This window comes from Rhineura floridana, chromosome 6 (genome assembly GCF_030035675.1).
Source record: "Rhineura floridana isolate rRhiFlo1 chromosome 6, rRhiFlo1.hap2, whole genome shotgun sequence".
In the NCBI taxonomy this organism is placed as follows: domain Eukaryota; kingdom Metazoa; phylum Chordata; class Lepidosauria; order Squamata; family Rhineuridae; genus Rhineura; species Rhineura floridana.
The window spans coordinates 49,517,196-49,537,129 of record NC_084485.1 but is presented as its reverse complement, the minus strand read 5'-3'; the positions used below and the strand labels follow the sequence as shown (position 1 = coordinate 49,537,129).

The following is a 19,934-nucleotide window of genomic DNA, read 5'->3' as shown; positions in this document are numbered from 1 at the left end:
ATGGAGATTTCTAATCCATTGCCCTTTTCCTGTACATCAGATGTGAAAATTTGGCTGGGGTGAACATCTTGCTTCGCGAGCAATTGGACAAGGCCAGTGAGGTGAATGGGGCTCTCCGAGAGGATATCGACAAATTGATAGCTGACTGGACAAGGGCCAGGGATGAACTAGAGCACAAGGAGAGTGAATGGCACAAAGATCGGGAGGTAGGAATGTGTTGGTGGTAGGATGGGTGAATGATTAATTTGTGTGTGTGTACTTTTAGAACAAATGTTTTACTGTATCGTTATACTGTTTTATGTTGCAACGGCCTATGGCCATAAGCAAATAAAGATCTGTTGTTGTTGTTGTGTGTGTTCCAGAAAGGCAGAAATCCTCATTTCTGGTTTTGCAGGCATTGGCTGGGATTAAGTGAACATAGTAGAAAGACTGAATCCTAGCAAGATGGAGATGCTGTGGGTTGGTGTTTGCCGAGTTTGGATAATTCAACAATTACCTGCTTTGGATGGGGTTGTACTCCCTCTGAAAGAGCAGATCCATAGTCTGGGGGTGCTCCTGGATCCATCTTTGTTGCTAGAGGTCCAGGTGACCTCAATGGTTAGGAGTGCCTTTTACCAGCTTCAACTGGTAAGACAGCTGCATCCATTTCTGGACTGGGATAGCTTGACCACTGTTGTCCATGCACTGGTAACCTCCAGGCTGGATTACGGTAATGAGCTTTATGTGGGGTTGCCCTAGAGGTTGGTCCAGAAGCTGCAGCTAGTGCAAAATGCAGCAGCAAAACTGCTTACTGAGACAGGGTATCGCCAACATGTCACCCCACTGCTGAAAGAATTGCACTGGCTAGCTATTCAAGATCCAAATTCAAGATTCTAGATTTGGTGTACAAAGCCCTATATAATTTCGGATCAGGATACCTGAAAGACCGTCTTATCCCTTATATACCCAGTTGATCACTGCGTTCTGCAGGTGAAGGCCTGCTGCAGATACCATCTTATCAAGAGGTCCGTTCCACACAACATAGGAAACGGACCTTTATTGTAGTGGCACCTACCCTTTGGAATTCCCTCCCCTTAAATATTAGACAGGTGCCACCTCTATTATCTTTTCGGTGCCTACTGAAGACCTTCCTCTTTCAACAAGCAAGCCTTTTAAGTAGAGTCCTTATCCCAGTCTGCATCTGTGTTTGAATTGCTTTTTAATATGTTTTTAAAGCTTTTTTTTAAAAAAAAGATCTCTTCAAAGCATTTAAAAATATTTTTGAAGTTCTTACATTTTAATATATTTTAAAGTCTGTTTTTATGATGTTTTAATGTGTTTTTAGTGCTTTTGTTTGCTGTTCTGGGCTCCTACTGGGAGGAGTGCGGGATATAAGTCTAATAAATAATTCAGGATGCAAAGAGGCATATACTGCTCCAGTGGTCAAGCCACTGTGGAAGCTCTCCCAAACGTAGCACCCAGACATGCAATTCCCAGCAACTGGTATTCAGAGGTATGTGTTGTGAAGGCTCACTCCGTGGAAGAAAAAACATGGCAACTCCTGTGTTCAAGATAGTTTAATTGTGTGGAAAATGCTGTATGAAATGAGATTATTTTATACATTCCATGAATTCTGAGGTTAAAGAGAGACGTCCCAAACTTCTGAATTTACTAACTTCTCAACAATTGATCAGTCCTAAACAATATTCACTAATAGGCAAAAAACCTTGCGGTTTAAGAACTTACCTATAGCCCACAGATATTTCTATCAAACTTTAAAAAGCAGGGAAATCGGGCAGCTATAGTGAATGCACCAGGGGAGCAGGAGACCTGAGCTCCTATCTGAGATATTGTACTGCCCTACAAATTTGTCAAAATGCAAACACAATTTGGGTTGGTCTTTCACAGTCCAATCCACTTCCTGTGTAGCTTGGAAGAATCTTGTAATGTGCTCAGAGGCACATACAGGAAGTGGATTGGACTGTGAAAGACCAACCCAAATTGTGTTTGCAGTTTAACATTGCGGAATGCGAAAAATCCACGCTGGCTATAGTATACAGCCACTCTCGTGGCTGTATAATAATACAAGTGTTTTTTTTCATGTTTCAGAAAAAAGGTATTTGGTAACAGTTTAAAGAGGCTCAGTTTCACTGGTTCTGTCAGTCTCTAACATCTTAATGCTGCTAACCATAAGTGAAGATGTAGTCTTGGAAGAAAGCTGGTTTTGCAGGCTAAAACAAAAACTAAGCTATCGCGTGCTATTGTCTTTACATATATAGTTCTTTGAGAGTTATATGCGAACTGAACATGATCGTATCCTTGGCATATGGCGGCAAGTGGTGACCTTACGCCGTTATTTCCTGGAAATGAAGACAGCAACTGACAGGTGAGGCAGAACAGGTTCTTCTCTCAGATGAACGTGAAATGATTTGCTACTAAACCTTATGTGGTAATGCCCTTCCTTTGTATATCAACAAAAGAACTATGTTCTGCAGCCTCCACTGCCATACAGAAAGGATAATCCCTGTCCCATGTCAGTCCTCTCTCATTCTCTTTACAAATTAAGTGGCATCTGTGGTGCTGCAGAGGCTTTTAGTGCTGCAGAGTAGAAGGGTTCTATCTGATAGTAAGCATTAGGGGAAATGCTTTTCTGTTATAGCCTAGGTCGGCTATGTTAGTGCTGTGCTAGTGTAATGCTCGATGAACTTCCAAAATATCTTCTGAGACCATGTTGATGACTGTTGGATGTACTGCATTTGTGGTTTGTGCATTTATTGGCAATGTTCCTGCTTTATGTTTATTGCATTGAAGTGTTCATGGCGGGTGTCAAATGCGGCGGGTTCACAGCGGTTAGCAACTAATTAACAGATACCAACCGTAGGTCAGACTATAGATCTGCTAGGCAGGAGGAACCAGGGGCCAGCCAGCTTGTTTACCATTTGGGAAGCGCCGAAGGAGGAGGCAGGGGAGTCGAGTCCTTAAGGTAGTCCAAAAGGTCCAGAAACCAAGAGATCCGATCGGGCAGGGTCCAAGGCATGGGTCAACAGGGGATCCGGAGCACTGTCTGCAGCAAAGCTTGACGTTTACTCTAGCAAGAAGTCTCCCTTTCCTTCCAGTCTTTTATGCTCGGTGTTTGAGGCCAGGTGCTTACAATCAGCCTGTGTCCTTGCGAGCTCTCCTGCTCCTTAATCGAGATGATTGCCTTCATTGCTGCAACACCTGTTGGCGTCTTCTCTCTGCTGGGGAAGGGGCAGCCTCCTGGTCGCTTCCCGACTCTGACAGGCGGGCTCCCTCAGGGGCTTGCCCCTGGTCTGGTGAAGGATCCCAAGCTGTCTCCTTGCTTGTCCCCTCTCCTGGGTCTGTGGTCTCTCATTCCTCTTCTTCCTCGGATGAGTACTCTGAGGGGGGCATGACAGCAGGTAAGATAATTTGAATCATCAAGTAGCTGAGGCAGTATATAGAAGTTGCAAAAATCAACAGCGTCATGTTGAGCTTTAGGCACCATGTATAGTTGCTTGAACTTTCTCAACTTGGGACCTCACTTTAAAAATGTAAGTGGCATTGTTATTGTTATGTGCCCTCAAGTTGATTTTGACTTAATGGCGACCCTATGAATCAGCGACCTCCAATCGTTATAAACCACCCTGTTCAGATCTTGTAAGCTCAGGTCTGTGGCTTCTTTTATGGAATCAATCCATCTCTTGTTTGGCCTTCCTCTTTTTCTACTCCCTTCTGATTTTCCCAGAATTATTGTGTTTTCTAGCGCATCATGTCTTCTCATTATGTGTCCAAAGTATGATGATCTCAGTTTCATCATTTTAGCTTCTAATGACAGTTCTGATTTAATTTGTTCTAACACCCAATTATTTGTCTTTTTCGCAGTCCATGGTATCTGCAAAGCGCTCCTCCAACAACACATTTCAAATGAGTTGATTTTTCTCTTATCCACTTTTTTCACTGTTTCTCCATATTCTGTCCTTACAGTAGCCTCCTGTACAGAGTATAAGTTGCTCATCAGGACAATCAGATGGTGTGGCACCCCTTTTTCTTTTAAAGTTTTTCATGATCTACATAATCAAAGGCTTTGCTGTAATGTATAAAGCACAGGGTGATTTTCTTCTGAAATTCCTTGCTCCATTCCCTTATCCAATGTATGTTTGCGGTGTGATCTCTGGTACCTCTTCCCTTTCTAAATCCAGCTTGGACATCTGGCATTTCTTGCTCCATATATGGTAAGAGCCTTTGTTGTGGAATCTTGCGCATTACTTGACTTGCCTGAGATATTAAGGCAATAGTTCAATAATTACTGCATTCCCTGGGATCCCCTTTCTTTGGAATTGGGATGTATATTGAACGCTTCCAGTCTGTGGGCCATTGTTTAGTTTTCCATATTTGTTGACAATCTTTTGTCAACATTTGGCCAGATTCAGCCTCAGTAACTTGTAGCAACTCTATTGGTATGCCATCTGTTCCCAGTGATTTGTGTCTTCGAAATTATTTGCATACTTACAAGTAGCATAGTTACTTACAAATATGATCCTCACTTCTGAAGCAGGAATGTGAACGTAGGATGCTGGCAGGGTGATCTGAAAAGGTGATCTCTGTCTCCCTCCCCCTTTGCTATTGACCAACATGAGCTAGTAACCTTGATTTTTGATGCTGCTCACTCCTATATGTGCATGAGAGATGCAGTGTTTTTAACATAAAAAATGTGTTAGTGGCATTATCTGGTTTGTGTGTCTGCTGAAAATGATTGAGGGGATTATACACAAAAACTAAAATATCTAATTATCAGGAAAAATAGCTCTAGCATTTCTCCATATCTTTAAATCTGTAGATTAAAATTTTGCTGTCCAGTACAGTATTATTTATTTCTTCTTCAGGGATCTGTCTGAGCTAAAAGCTGAGCAGGTACGACTTTCTGGTTCAATACTTGTCAGTTGCTTCCGTCTAAGTTCTGGCACACAGCTGTCAGATACCAACAATTTCGAAAGCTCTATCCTGAGGGGTCAGGCCCTACAGCAGCAACTTTACATGAGACCTGAGAAGTTGGATATGGAGAAAGAAATATACCAGCAAGCACACGCAATTGTGTGCTTGCATGCCAAAGGAGTGTCAGCAAAGGAGGATCTTCATAGCAGGTAAAATAAAGTAATAAGGGACTGCTGACTGTTGTCCTAATTTAGATTCTTTTAAGAGTCAGATTGGACTTGTGACATAAGAACATAACAGGCCTGCTGGATCAAACCAAAGACCTATCTAGTCTAGGTTTCTGTTCTCACATTGGCCAACTGGATGCCTATAGAAAACCTACAGTCAGAACAGGAGTGCAGTAGCACTCTCCTGCTCATGACTGAGAGGTGCTTTGGTCTTCAGAAGCATATTGCCACTGATACTGGAAGTAATATAATCATCATGACTAACAGCCAGTGATGGCATTATCTTCTTTTTAGGGTCAGGATTGTGTCAATAAGGACATTATTTATTTATTTTGTTCTGATTTTATTTAAAACCGATTCATTTCTATTATTTATACTATAGTTAATGGACCATCTTAATAAACTAGAGATAGGAGAAAAAGGTTGGACTTTCTGATACAGCACAACTCATTTTAAATATGATTATTTTCTCATGGCTGTTGGCTTGAACACACAGGACAACAACAACGAGGAGTGGCTAGCATCCAAACCAGGAAAAAAAGGGGGGGGGTGAAAACCAAGATGCTAGAAAAAATAGGAATTTATTGTTTATTCAAACCCGACGCGTTTCAGCCTGTTGGTTTTTAGGCCTTCATCAGGGGCTATAAATAAAACAGCAGGGACAAATTTACTTACATGAACATGTAAAAACATAGATATAAAATCTATAAATCAGTCCATGACTTACAGTGCAGGCTAACGAGAAGCTCAAATGAGCAGACCGGTTACAACAATATAAACGCCTCAAAGAACAGAACATTAGGCATGTATATATATACAAGCAACCAGAAACATGATGCCGGTGAAACCACTTGAGTATTTTTCTTATTACTAAATGACAACTATCTAGGGGTGGAAAACAAGTAAGGGACCATGGATATTTTCTGGATTTCATAGGAGAGGAAGAAACTCGAGCTCCTCATTAAGACCATTAGGGGACATCGTTTTCAAATCCAGTATCTGTGACATCTCTCTCCTAAGCAAAACATTATTACTCTCCCCACATACTTTTTCTAAAACCCAAAATTTAAGCGTGGCAACAGAGTGGTGGCAAACTATTGAAATGATCCACTAAGGGGGCCCCAGAAATCTTGTTCCTAATATTGCTGAGGTGTTCCCCTATGCGTGTTTTAACAATTGTAGAGGTCTGTCCAATATAAAATTTCAAGCATCCACACCAAATTACATAAACAACACTGGCAGTATTGCATGTTGAAAAATTGTTCAAAGTGTACTTTTTTTGATTAATAGGGTTAACAAACTCCGTCATTTTACATGTAAACCTGCAATAGGCACAATGTCCACAGGGGTGATGACCCATGGGTGCACTAGTGCCTGGCAGGATGTTCATAATGGGATGAATGTCTTTTAATCAGAATGTCTCTTAAATTCCTGGTTTTCTTGAAGGAAATTAGGAGTTGTTCGTGACATCCAGGAATATGATGTATGATGTGCCAGTGTCTTTTTATGCTTTTTTGTAATGTGTTGGTGACATGGTCAAATGTCAAATTACAGTTTAAACGATCAGGAGCTTTCTGTACCGTTTGCTGCAAAAGTTCAGTGCTTTCTCTGTGGGAAACTTTCTTGAAGCTGTTCTCAACAATATTGTTTGGATAACCCCTCTTAATTAATTGATTTTTCAAAATATGAGATTACTGCACAAAATATTTTGTGGAGGAACAGTTCCGTTTGATCCTTAGGAATTGAATACACAATAAATTCCTATTTTTTCTAGCATCTTGGTTTTTGCCCCCCCCCCTTTTTTTTTCTTGAACACAGGGGGGCAATATGTGCAGTTGGTCAGTGGTGGGAACTGCCATTGTACATTGTTAAAATAAAATCTTTCTAGGGTACTGTTTATTTATTTAAATGTATATCCCGCTGTTCTTCCTACAGGGAGCTCAGGGTGGCTAACCTGAGCTATTGGGGAAAGTATTCATGTTACTGTATGCCAGATATTTGGAATGATTGAAAGGGAAGAAAACACTCCATAGCTATGTAATTCTTACTACTTTGATGTATTGGGTACTAGAATCTCAGAGAACTGTCACTGGCCCAAATGATTAGGCCTCGAGTGCTGCATCCAGTTGTGGACACCGCACTTTAAGAAGGATGCAGGCAAACTGAAACAGGTTGAGAGGAGGGCAACAATGAGGATCAGGACTGGAAACAAAGCCCTATGAGGAGAGACTGAAAAAACTGGGCATGCTTAGCACTGAGAAGACTGAGGGGATATAGCACTTTTCAAGTACATGAAAGGTTGCCACGCAGAGGAGGGTTAGGAACTCTTCTCGATCATCCCAGAGTGCAGGACATGGAATAATGGGCTTAAGTTGCAGGAAGCCAGATCTTTACTGAACATCAGGAAAAACCTCCAAACTGTTAGAACGGTATGACAATGGAACCAGTTTATTTATTTATTTATTACATTTATATACCTCCCCATAGCTGAAGCTCTCTGGGCGGTTTACAGCAGTTAGCTTGGGAGGTGGTGGGCTGTCCAACACTGGAGGCATTCAGGAGGCAGTTCGACAGCCACCTATTGGGTATGCTTTAATGTGCATTCCTGCATTAGCAGGGACTTGGACTCGATGGCCTTTTAGGCCCTTTCCAACTCTATGATTGTATCATTCTATTAGTCTGACCCAACACGTTTCTCTCTGTGTAAAAATCTTGACTGGTAATTTTCTGGAGAAAAAATTATTAGTATGAGTAAATACTATTGGTGAGAGGGGAGAAAATAAAAACAAAGACTATATTTTAAATTAGTAAAGACAGATGTCAAATTAGTTACAAAGTATACTTTAGATTAAGTAGTTTGGGTCTTCAATTGCTTTCTTCGTTAAGAGAGTATATGCATGAAAAGAGAGATTGTTTGCTCTCCATTGGTGGTATATTGGATATAGATCTTGGTTTCATATGGTTGTATGAGGAAAGTTCCTTTAGTTACAGTATGAGTAAAGCAAAGCATGTTCTGCTTTGATATGCTTATAGATTGGGTAAAGTACATTAACTGGAAAATGTTCTGGCTTACAAAGGGGGCTCTGCTGAGATGCTGAGATTCTTAAATGCACGTAGGTTTATTCAAAATTCATTTTCATACTTTCTCATGAATTGAGTTTTCAGGAGTGCTAAACATCCTTTAGAGAGAGTCTTGTAAATTTTTGCTAATGTGTTAGTGAAACACCTGGTGTGCTGTAAATGCTTCTCTTCTATTGCCAGGGTCATGGAGCTGACTGCATTGCTTGAGCAGTCTCAAAAAGAGAATGAGGAGAAGGAAATGACAATGAAGACTCTCAGAGACACCATGGAGATTCTGGTGTGTTGTTAGCAAGTGTCTGAGAAAATAATCCAGTGGTTCTCCTGGAGAAACTCATTCTCCTATTGTAAACATGAAGAATAGCTGCTCACTCCATATATGTTTAGTGATAGATGCTGTCAATACTAGAACAGAGCTGTCTAGGAACTAACTCTGTGCTTGCTTGGCCACTCTGATGTCAATGTACGGCTGTGTGACCAGGAAATTGCTGATTTTTACAATAATAACAACATCTAGTATTTATATGTTACTTCAACGTATTTGGCATACAGTATCTTGTTGTAAACTTTACAGCACAGTAAGGTGAGGGCTGATTATTCCTTACAGCAGATTGGCAGCTGAGAGAAGGTGGCTAGCCTAACATTACCTAGTGAGCTTATCAGAGCTGAGATTTGAACAGGGGAATGTCTCATACGTAGCTCAGTCTCTTAACCCGCTCTGCTGCATCGGCCATACTACTTCTTCCATGAAATGCAGGCCTGCTTCATGCTGTTCAGCATATGGAGGAGGCTTGAAATTGCACCTGCGTGATGATGACTACTGAAAATGGAAAGCAGTTCACATGTAGTAGCACTCCATATGGACTGTACAGCACCATTGGATGAGGGATGATTTATAAATGTTTAAAATAAATAAATATGGATTAGCTACCCTCATGTAGTTTGAGCCACTTCCCTGCATACCATGTTTTGTGGTAGCATGGAGAAAATGGTGTGGCTGAAGCTGGTGAGCGTTGTGAACTGCTGCTCAGAATAACCTGCTATACTCCTGCAATTTCAAGCAGCCTTTTGTGTGAAGGGAATTGACTTTGTGTGCCCTGATCACTGAATGCATGTCACTTTACAATTCCTGTCAAATTTTTAAAGTAGTATAGTACAGGAGCACATAACCTCAAAATAAAGGTTTTAATTTTTTGTGAAACCTTTCATTTTTTGTCTGTAAAACAATGCAAGTTCTCTAAAGATGTATATGAGAGGTGTTTTGCTGTGGGTTTTCTGAAAATGTAATATCTCTCAACATAAGCACTATTCTGAGGGAAAACATGCAGACTTTGCCCAAGAAATGGGAAAACAAATATGTATTTAATCAGCAAAAATAGTTTGCACCAAAAGTGTTTAGTAGTAAACAGAAGTCCTTAATATTTGAAATATCTGACACAGTATCTGCAAACTGGAGAGTAGTCTCTATAGTATAGAAGGCAATAATTGGGAAAAGTTACCCAAAGCTGCTTCTGTAGCTTTGAGCAAATCTCCATTGCTTCCATCTGCTGGACCTGCCTGTGATGTTTTAATGTGTTTTCATTTAGCTATTAATTCTGGCCAGTGTAGTATTGGGCACATGGAGATACTCCACTCACGTTGTCATTCAGTATTCCTATTAAATCCATGTTCTAAAATATGTGAGATATCTGGGGGAATGGGATCTCTGGAAAGAAGGTGTAACTACTTCATTATCACTCTTATTCTTTATCTAGGAAGCTGATCACTTGCAGAGAGAATATGAACAATCCCTAAGCAAGAATGCAAATGAAGAGATCCTTTCCCTTCAAACTGCGATAAAAGAAATAACTCAGGTACACCTAACTGGAATCTCTCTTCACTGTGGTTCTGTAAAAAATTCTGTGTTTATTTATTTATTTATTTTTAAAATGAATGTAGATGCTTTTAACTGCTTAGGGGCACTTCTATGTATTCATGGATTTCACTGTTAAAAACTGTAGTATAAAAACGAATGTGATAGCCAAGTGCTGGTAAGGCCTGACACAAATTAAGTGCTGGTTGGTTTTTTTGGTGGGTTTGGGTTTTTTTGTAAAACTAGGTTGATTTTCCTTGGTTGATGATGTAATCATAGATTTTTGGTCACCTTTTCCTGCTCTTTTTCATGTTTTTCAAAAGAACTATGAGCAGTATCTTACTTAATTTCATTTTCCAATATTCATCTGAGATATGATAATCTCCATTTAATAATTCAGGAACATAATGGGGTAGTGTGTGAAATAAAATAACACTGATCCCTAGGTCTCTGACATTTATAAGAGTAAATCAAAACTGTTAGCTAAAGATGTTTAGTCTTCAGGTCAAGAGAGATCTAAAGTTGCTGGAGATCTCTGTCTCTCATGCTTTTGGTCTTCTAACATGGCACATAAATGAGGATATGCAACAGGATCCTCTTCATCTTAAAAATAGCAGTGGGGCTCAATGGAGAAGGCAGTCTCCTGGATTTTGCAGCTATGGATTACCCATGTGCTCAGAAGACAATAGGAAGTCAGTGCAGATACTAATGCCCCAATATAATGTGTTCCCAAGAGCTCTCCTAGCATGTGTTTAGTGGTGGAGGAATAATAACTGAATAATAACAACTCAACTTAGAGTAAGCCTTCCATTGCCTCAGAAAATTTGCTCACCGTTCTTCCCCAGCATGCTTGTAGTGTTTTTAAGTGGCAGGGCCTGTGTTGTATTTTGCCCTGTCATCTTCATTCCCCATACTTGAAATGCAGTAGTTTACCATTATTCACCAGAAAACATCTTTGCTTCTGTATTCTACTTTAAGTTCTTTAACAGTTTCTCAGGAGCTGCGTCTGGGTGAGAGACAAATAGGTAGTGAGAGGCAGTGCTTTGATTGTATAGACTTGGTAGAGTAACAGTGGTCTTGGATTACAGGCAGTAATCAATGGGAGCGATGCAACAGTTGGCATTCCACAGGGTGAGAACTATGTTGAGCCTTGCAGCATCTTGCAACTGAACCCTGGTGACCCAGATGGTGCTGTCCTGCTGGTGCGTGACAGGCTGACTAGAAGAAACAATGAAGTGCAGGTGAGAGAACTTCGGAGGATCGCTTGCGAGTAGGGATGGAAGGATATGTCCATTTTGGTTCTCTCCGTTTCTCATTTTTGCAGTCTTAAATTCAGTTCTCTACATTTCTGCAGCAGTTTGTGATTTTTTTTAAAAAAAATCCTCATGAAAATTATTCAGCATTTTACTGCAAATTTCTCTTGTCAGCATTTTACTGCAGGTTTCTCTTAATAAACACAATTTTGTTTGCAGTTCTGACTAATGTATACATTTTTGCAAGCAATTTCACCTAATATAATGCATTGTTGTGAGAGGGCCAGTGTGGCGTAGTGGTTAGAATGTTGGACTATGACCTGGGAGTCCAGGGTTCAAATCCCCACACAGCCATGAAGCTCACTGATTGACCTTGGGCCAGTCATTGCCTCTCAGACTCAGAGGAAGGCAATGGTAAACCCCCTCTGAATACCATTTACCATGAAAACCCTATTCGTAGGGTCACCATAAGTTGGGATCGACTTCAAGTCAGTCCATTTCCATTTTCCAATGCATTGTTGTATGTTATTTTCACTAATATATTCATTTTTATGCACACTTCCCCTATTATAATACATTTTGCTAAACGTTATTTGGTTGGAGAACTGCATTGCAAAATTCAAATATTGTGAATTTTGAAGGATGGCTTTGTTTCAGTCCTCAAATTGTTTTGGAAAGTGTAATTCAGCTTTAAATGCAAACTTCATCAAATTTCTCCCTCTTCCCTACTTGCAAATAAGATGGTCACATCACCAAACGTACTGTAAATCTCCACACCTGCCACAGCAGTTTTCTCTGCCTTTAATGTTCTGCCTTATAAATTCCAACGTCTTCCTTTTCCTGCTAATAAATTTCTCTAGTTCCCTCAGGCTGTTTTTGACAGTCGTTCCTTTCCCAGGCAGGATTTGCATTGGTGATTTCTTTTCCAAGTTTCTAATCACTCCATCTTGCCACAAGCATGTTTCTTATGTCTTACTTTGCAACTCTCTCTACCTGTACATAACATTCCTTCAGTCTCCAGCTGCTTCTTACTCTAAGCCAGCTGTCTGTATATAATATTCCCTGAGTCTCCATGTTCTGATCTCATTTTTTTCTGTTACATTTCACCTTTGTTCTTTGCAGCACTTGAGGCAGCAACTCTTGTCTAGTCAAAATTCTGTCCACTCCCTAGAAAAGCAACAAGAGCAGCAGGAAGAGCACTGCGACTTCTTAAGACAAAAGCTTGAACAGCTAGAAGGAGAACGAAATACACTTACTAGCCAACTTCAGCATCTCCAGTCCATGGTGGAGACTTACCGCAGGTCAGCCATGTGCATGTTTTCCATATCTTTACATAACTTCTATTCTAAAACAGATCATACTCTTAGTTAATTTGTTTGGCTTGTAGTGTGTCTTCCTTTTACTGCCAAGTCAATACCTCTCCTTTCAGCATGGATTTGAAGGAGCCACTTAAGTTGTGAATAAGCCTTTGTGTGTGGTCTGTGCTCTTTAAACTTTGCGGATGACCCATCTGAAGCCGCAAACAAATTTGTCCAGGAGTAGCTTGCATCCTCAGGTTTGAGAGAGAGAATACTTTAAAAGCTATCCTGTCTCTCAAGTGAAGATGGTGTCCTCATTTTCACGTATCCCCCAACAGCTCTGATGAGGAAAGGAGGCCACTCAGTCAGTGTTATCTAGACAAGTGCAAATGAAACTTTTCCATGTACCTCTGATCCAGAGCTTGGAAAAGTTAATTTTTTGAACTACAACTCCCATCAGCCCAATCCAATGGCCATGCTGGCTAGGGCTGATGGGAATTGTAGTTCAAAAAAGTAACTTTTCCAAGCTCTGCTCTGATCTTTGTTATTCTCTAACTGGAGACTGCTTCTTCTCAGTGACCATGCAACCCTGGAGAAATCCAGGAAAGAATTACAACAACAGTTGGAAGTCTTGGAGCAGGAGGCCTGGCATCTACGCCGAAGCAACACTGAGTTACAGCTGAAAGGAGACATGGTAGATGGCCAGAAAGAAGAACAGCAACAGGAACTGGAAAGGATAATCCGGGAGAGAGAATACATGTGAGCCTTTTGTTTTTTGTTTTCCTTCCCAAAACAGCAGTATGTTTGCTGCTGGGAAAATACAGCTCTTCTCCCTGTTAGTGAACCCATCACTGTGTGGAATGTGACTGTGCAATTTCCATACCCCTGCTGGATAGTGTTTGTGACATCACTAGTGAGGAGTACCACAGCTACCTTCATACTCCTTTTGTGTAACGGCATTTGTTGTGTGTGCTTTTTTTTTTTTAATGAGGGTTCTGGGCTCTTTAGCTGTGTTGCTCCAAAGTGAAAGTGGTGGTTATAATACTCTTATATAGCACTTTCAAATTCTCAAAGCACTTCACATGCAGTAGGTAGTTGTAATCTTCACTACAACCCTATAAACTGTAAGTATTGTTTCCCCCCTATTGCAGATTGGCCAGGGGAGGGGGTACTAAGGATATCAGTTGAACCAGGGACTTCATGATTCATAGCTCACTCACTTAGGGCCTGTCCATACTAGAGTTTAATGTGGATTTGAAGCTTCTTGAGCCCCATTCTCTCTCCTTTTGTGGCATCCACATGACATCCTTCTCATCCAAGTGGCAGCCCACACTTCTTCCTGCTAAACCTGATCTATAGTTAATTTTCCTGATCTATAGTTAATCCAATGGGGGGGGGATCCAATATAAATGTTTAAGTTATGTGACTGTGGAAACACTGATCTTAATGTGTGCCATCTGTTGCCACACCACCTACTAGGCCACACGCCCAACTTGGGCGGAAGTAACGAGTGGGGTACCACAGGGCTCGGTCCTGGGCCCAGTGCTCTTTAACATTTTTATTAACGACTTGGATGAGGAGGTACAAAGCATGCTTATCAAATTTGAAGATGATACAAAATTGGGGGGCATAGCTAATACCGTGGAAGACAGAAAGAAAATTCAAAGGGACCTTGATAGGCTGGAGCATTGGGTTGAAAACAACAGAATGAAATTCAACAGGGATAAATGCACAGTTCTACACTTCGGAAAAAGAAACCAAATGCACAGTTATAAGAAGGGGGATACTTGGCTCAGCAGTACGACACGTGAGAAGGATCTTGGAATTGTCATTGATCACAAGCTGAATATGAGCCAACAGTGTGATGTGGCTGCAAAATAGGCAAATGTTATATTAGGCTGCATTAACAGAAGTATAGTTTCCAAATCGCGTGAAATACTAGTTCCCCTCTATTCAGCACTGGTTAGGCCTCATCTTGAATACTGCCTCCAGTTCTGGTCTCAGCACTTCAAGAAGGATGCAGACAAACTGGAACGGGTTCAGAGGAGGGCAACAAAGATGATCAGGGGACTGGAAACAAAGCCCTATGAGGAGAGACTGAAAGAACTGGGCATGTTTAGCCTAGAGAAGAGAAGACTGAGGGGAGATATGATAGCACTCTTCAAGTACATGAAAGGTTGTCATATAGAGGAGGGCTGGGATCTCTTCTCGATCGTCCCACAGTGCAGGACACGGAATAATGGGCTCAAGTTGCAGGAAGCCAGATTTCGACTGAACATCAGGAAAAACTTCCTAACTGTTAGAACCATACGACAATGGAACCAATTACCTAGAGAGGTAGTGGGCTCTCCGACCCTGGAGGCATTCAAGAGGCATCTGGACAGCCATCTATCGGGAATGCTTTGATTTGGATTCCTGCATTAAGCATGGGGTTGGACTCGGCCTTGTAGGCCCCTTCCAACTCTACTATTCTATGATTCTACTTCCATATTGTTTCAGCCCAAAGGAAAGGATTCAGCCTGCCTTTTTCCGCTGGTTGTTGCTGAAGGCATATTCATGTTATTTTTATTTTTAAAATGGCTCCTTTGTGCAGGACTGCTCTTGCACAATGCAGCTGTATTAAAAATAATAATAAAAATAGCTCCTGTAGGTACAGAAGACGGGAAAGAAAGGGAAAGAAAAGGAAATGGCGTACTTTCATATGAGCGACTCCTACTGGGAGAAAAGGCGGGATACAAATCAAATAAATAAATAATAAATAAACTCCAAATCCTTGCCTGGCTCGGAGGAACATATTGTTGTTGTTTTTTTACTGCTCTCTTGTGCAAATCTCATATGGAAAAAAGGTGCATGCACACAGGTAAGCAAATGCCTGCAACAGATCCTCATGTTTTTGGAATTTATGATGGGCAGGGTTGTACTAATTGAGGGGAGGGGACAGCAACACACAGTGAAAATACATCAAGCACTCCACTAGTATGGATGGGAAACATCAAGTAAAATTTTAGAGGCATAAAATTGAATGTGCTCATATATGGGCAAAGGCACGCAAACACATAGGTAGAAACAGCAATCCACATACTTATTGACACCCTAGTGTGGACACAGTCTTAGCTGTTTTGCTACACTGGAAAAAAGAGATAGTAGCAAATGGTTAGAGTCACTCACAATCCCAGTCCTAGCAACAATGCTTTTCCATTTTATGAAGGTGGTGAAAGATCGGAAGCGTTGTACTTCCCCCAGCCTCTTCCCTGCACTGTCATGACCTCTGTCAATTTCACTTTTAAAAATAACCCTCCCTTGATAGCATTTTTGAAATTTGCAAAAATGGTACTGTAGAAGGGCTTTTATGGCAGAAACTCATGTAGTCTATCACTTAAAATAAATGTGTGGGTGTGTATGTTTCCTCCCCTTCAGTCAGGAAGATCGAATTGCCCTTGAAGAAAAACATTCATTGTTAAGGAATGAATTGGTAGCTATGAAAGAAGCGCTGGAAAAATCTCTCCTTGATGGAGAACTGGCGAAGCAAGAAAAACACGAACTTGCTTCCGCACTGGAGCAGGTACAGTTACATTTGCTTTTCCTACTAAGAGCCAAACCTACTCTTGAATTTAAACAGGAAACTCCATTGACACTCACCATAGACAGACACTGGCATACAGTATTTATTAAAATGATATACAGTGGTGGTGTGTGAGTATAACAGTAGGGTTTACAGAAATTCCAAATTACCAAAATTCTGGTATTGTCTTGTCCTGTTTTGAGCTTGAGGCAGGGCTGCCAAAACCAATTCCCCCAGCAAGTTGCCATGTTTCCTGGCTATCTCATACCCCATCCCTTTACCCATGGTTTAGTAAAGCATGTCAAGGGCAGTTATGGAAAAACCACATTCATGCAGTCTGCTCATTGTAGTGATGCATTGAGTTGTGCTCAGCAACACTCCAGTGTGCATATATTAGCTACATGGCTTAAGTATATGGCAAACAAGACATCATGTGCAATTGTGTAACTTTTCCTTGATTTTTTTTACTCAAACAAAAATAGCTTTAAGAGGCTAAAAATGGAGGAATGACTGGGGTGACAGGTGTAGTAGTGAATTTTGAGTGGAAAAATAGTCGAAGAAGGAAGCAGCTCTCCCCTGCTGGCTTGGCCCGTTCCCATTGCAGCCATTTCTCCACTTAAAGTCAGAGCTTCCTGGACTGCATTTGGTTTGGGGGAAAAACTAGGAGGAACATAGAGTCAGACCCTTGATCCATCTTGCTCAGTATTGTATACACTGACTGGCTGTGGCTCTCCAGGGTTTCAGACAGGGAATCTCTCCAAGCCCTACCTGGAGATGCTGGGGATTGAATCTGGGACCTTTTGCTTGCACCTCACATGCTCTACTTCTGAGCCACAGCCCCTTCCCACACCCAAAGGTTCAACAAACCATATGTAATGTCTAGTTCTAGTCTTCGTAAAATGGTGCCAAAGTCCTTTACTTAAAATGTTCTGGTTTTACTTAAAAAAAAAAAGACGAGAATCTGGCAAATAGAACATGTTTCTGGCATTAAAGCGCATGATTCTAGGGACTGGTCCAGACATTAAAACAAAAACAAAATCATGTAGTTTGGTGTTTGTTTGTTTTTCTCTCTCATGATCAGTTGACAGCCCTAACCACAGAGAAGAGTGGTCTTTTCAGGGAATTTAAGTTATGTGCTAGACCCTCCGTGGCGCAGAGTGGTAAGTGGCGGTAACGCAGCCGAAGCTCTGCTCACGGCCGGAGTTCGATTCCAATGAAAGGAGGAAGTTGAATCTCTGGTAAAAGGGGTTGAAGTCCACTCAGCCTTCCATCCATCCGTGGTCGGTAAAATGAGTACCCGGCATACGTTGGGGGGTAAAGAACGGCTGGGGAAGAAACTGGCAATCCCACCCCATATATACGGTCTGCCTAGCAAACGTCGCAAGACATCACCTTAAGAGTCGAAAACGACTCGCACTACAAGTGCGGGGACATCTTAAGTTATGTGCACATACTGTAGTAGGCTGGCTGAGAGTGGAGGACTTCCTAATTAGAAAGAAAGGAGAAGTACTGGCAGAAAAACCAAAGACATAATGGAAGATCAATGAGGTGATATGTTAAGGATTATGAAGCTGGAAAAAATCTCAGATGAACAGAATGCAGTTTCAGATTTTCTAAATAGATCAATGGATATTAATATAATCTTTTTTCGTTTAAAAAGCTGCTCCATGTCATAGGGAGGCATTGGGGGTAGGTGGTTTAGTAGTGGTCTAAAAATAAAGATTGTATCCAACTAAGTTTTACTCAAAATAGATTCATTGAATTAATAGACCTAAGTTAGCCATGTCCATTAATTTCAGTGGCTCTACCCTGAATATGACTAACATTAGATACAACCCATTAGTTTGGATGGCTCCAAAGAGTGGGTCTATGGGGAGTGGAAGACACGTCTTCTTGAACAATAGGGAATCACAGAATTCCAGCTGCAGCCCCCCTTCATTGCATGTTATTCTAGAGCTTGGGGGACACTCAGCTTCAAGGACAGCTTTCAGGGGTTACAAGAGGCTTTAGCAGGAAGGTCCCATTGGCCTCATTCAAACCTAATGGTTAAAATATGGTTTATTATTAAGGGAGGAGGCCTAGGGGCAAGCCTTAGGGTGTGCACTCCCCTTTCCTCCTCCTGGGTGTCCACGAGGAGGAGATTGGAAGCTTGTACAGTTTGTTGTTCTATCTGAACCCAAGCATACTTTGGTTAGTCCCAGACAGATGGATCGATCAAGTCTTTTTCCAGTCTGCATCAATTTTGCATGTGCTCATTCACAAGACTTACTCTGTCCTGCTTCCATATTAATCCATTATTTTAAAAAATCCACACAAAGTTTTATTTAAATACATATTTTAATAATTACAAAACATACATTTAAATATGTATTTTATCTTGCATGCAGTTCCAAATGTATTTTATCCTAAAATATGCAAATGTTTTACTCATTTTGGTTCCTTTTTTGAGCCAAAAACTGCATAGTAAAATACGGAGAAATGTGAAATATGCAAGATAATTATGTCTTGATCTGTATATTAGTTTGGGAGATGTTAGATTGGTTCACTTAACTTTGTTCAGCCCACATTTTTGTCCAGCATCCCTTTGATTTAATGAAAGAAGCCAACCCAAACCTTGCTTATGAAGCTGACTTGTTTCTGTAGATTCGGGGAGCGGGGGAGAGACCAGGGAACCTTTACCCTTCCAGACATTGCTGGACTACAGTTCCCATTATCCAGGGCCATTGACCATATGAGTTGAGATTGATGAGTGTTGAGAACCTGGGGGGCCACAGCTTTGCCCCTGCTGCAATATACCTTACTTAAGACTAGACACAGTTTAAGGTTTGGTTACAACACTAAACTGTGGTTAATTGAAAATGGAAGCAAAAACTTTCAGTGATCTCATTGTGTCTGCACTGGAGGAAGGGGCACATGTGTATCTAAGGCTTGCCTAGGCTTGCTCCTGAAATCATAAACCATATTTTGTCATTGCATTTGCAATGCAGCCACTTTGTGAGCAGAACTTTATTTTTTTGGATCCAAGCCAGCGACCAGAAATTTGTCCTGTTGTTGTTTTTGGTCTCCAAGGCTGAGCAGTCCCTTGCGAAGTTAACTGGTGCACACAATAAGCTGAAAGCAGAAACTGCCGATCTTCGTGATGTGGCTACAAAGATTAGTGCCCTTAATGAAGCTCTAGCATTGGACAAAGTGAGTTTGAATCAACTTATCTTGAAGGTAAGAAGACTGTTCCAAAGGAGTTACTGTTATGCTGGGCAGCCCTCAGATTGCTATATAAGCTGTTTGCTAATATGAAGGTTATATTTTATTCAGAATGAGGGAGAGAGAGGGCAGCGCTTCATCATGTTCTTTATCAGTTGCTGCCATTTCTTTGAATGTAGATGGAGCAAGAAAACCAGACACTTTTGGACAAAGTTGATCACCTGGAAAGACTAAGGACCTCTTCACAGAAACAGCTCAACCAGACTGAGAGAACAAATGAGGAGCTATATGCAGACAGGAATCTGTTGCAGAAGCTGCTACACAAGGCTGAGGGGTTGCAGGAAAGTTTACAGGAAGAGTTGAGAGAACTGAGAGATGAACAGAAAGAAACACATGAGAAGCTGAGCCAGGTGAGTGTTAGAGGCTTACTCGAGTTATCCTGCGGGGACATATGACAGTAGGAGCATTGTGCTTGTAAAGCTGGGTTCAGTGCTGTTAGATTATGGAATTCTCCTTGAAGCATTAGTTGGAACTTAAAGATATTTTCATAAA

General features: G+C 41.1%; 1 protein-coding gene across 4 annotated transcripts in view; it reads left to right on the top strand.

The window, feature by feature from the left end:
- The window catches only part of CEP250 (centrosomal protein 250), a 91,289-nt gene that overhangs the window by 9,290 nt on the left and 62,065 nt on the right, over positions 1–19,934 (top strand). For all 4 annotated transcript variants that reach the window (XM_061631767.1, XM_061631764.1, XM_061631765.1 and 1 more), the window contains exons 6-16: positions 41–206; positions 2,259–2,365; positions 4,863–5,120; positions 8,400–8,496; positions 9,971–10,069; positions 11,157–11,309; positions 12,444–12,622; positions 13,196–13,378; positions 16,037–16,181; positions 19,251–19,397; positions 19,562–19,792. In XM_061631767.1, coding sequence (XP_061487751.1) covers positions 41–206; positions 2,259–2,365; positions 4,863–5,120; positions 8,400–8,496; positions 9,971–10,069; positions 11,157–11,309; positions 12,444–12,622; positions 13,196–13,378; positions 16,037–16,181; positions 19,251–19,397; positions 19,562–19,792 — 1,765 coding nt within the window. The remainder of the gene's footprint in view (positions 1–40; positions 207–2,258; positions 2,366–4,862; positions 5,121–8,399; positions 8,497–9,970; positions 10,070–11,156; positions 11,310–12,443; positions 12,623–13,195; positions 13,379–16,036; positions 16,182–19,250; positions 19,398–19,561; positions 19,793–19,934) is intronic.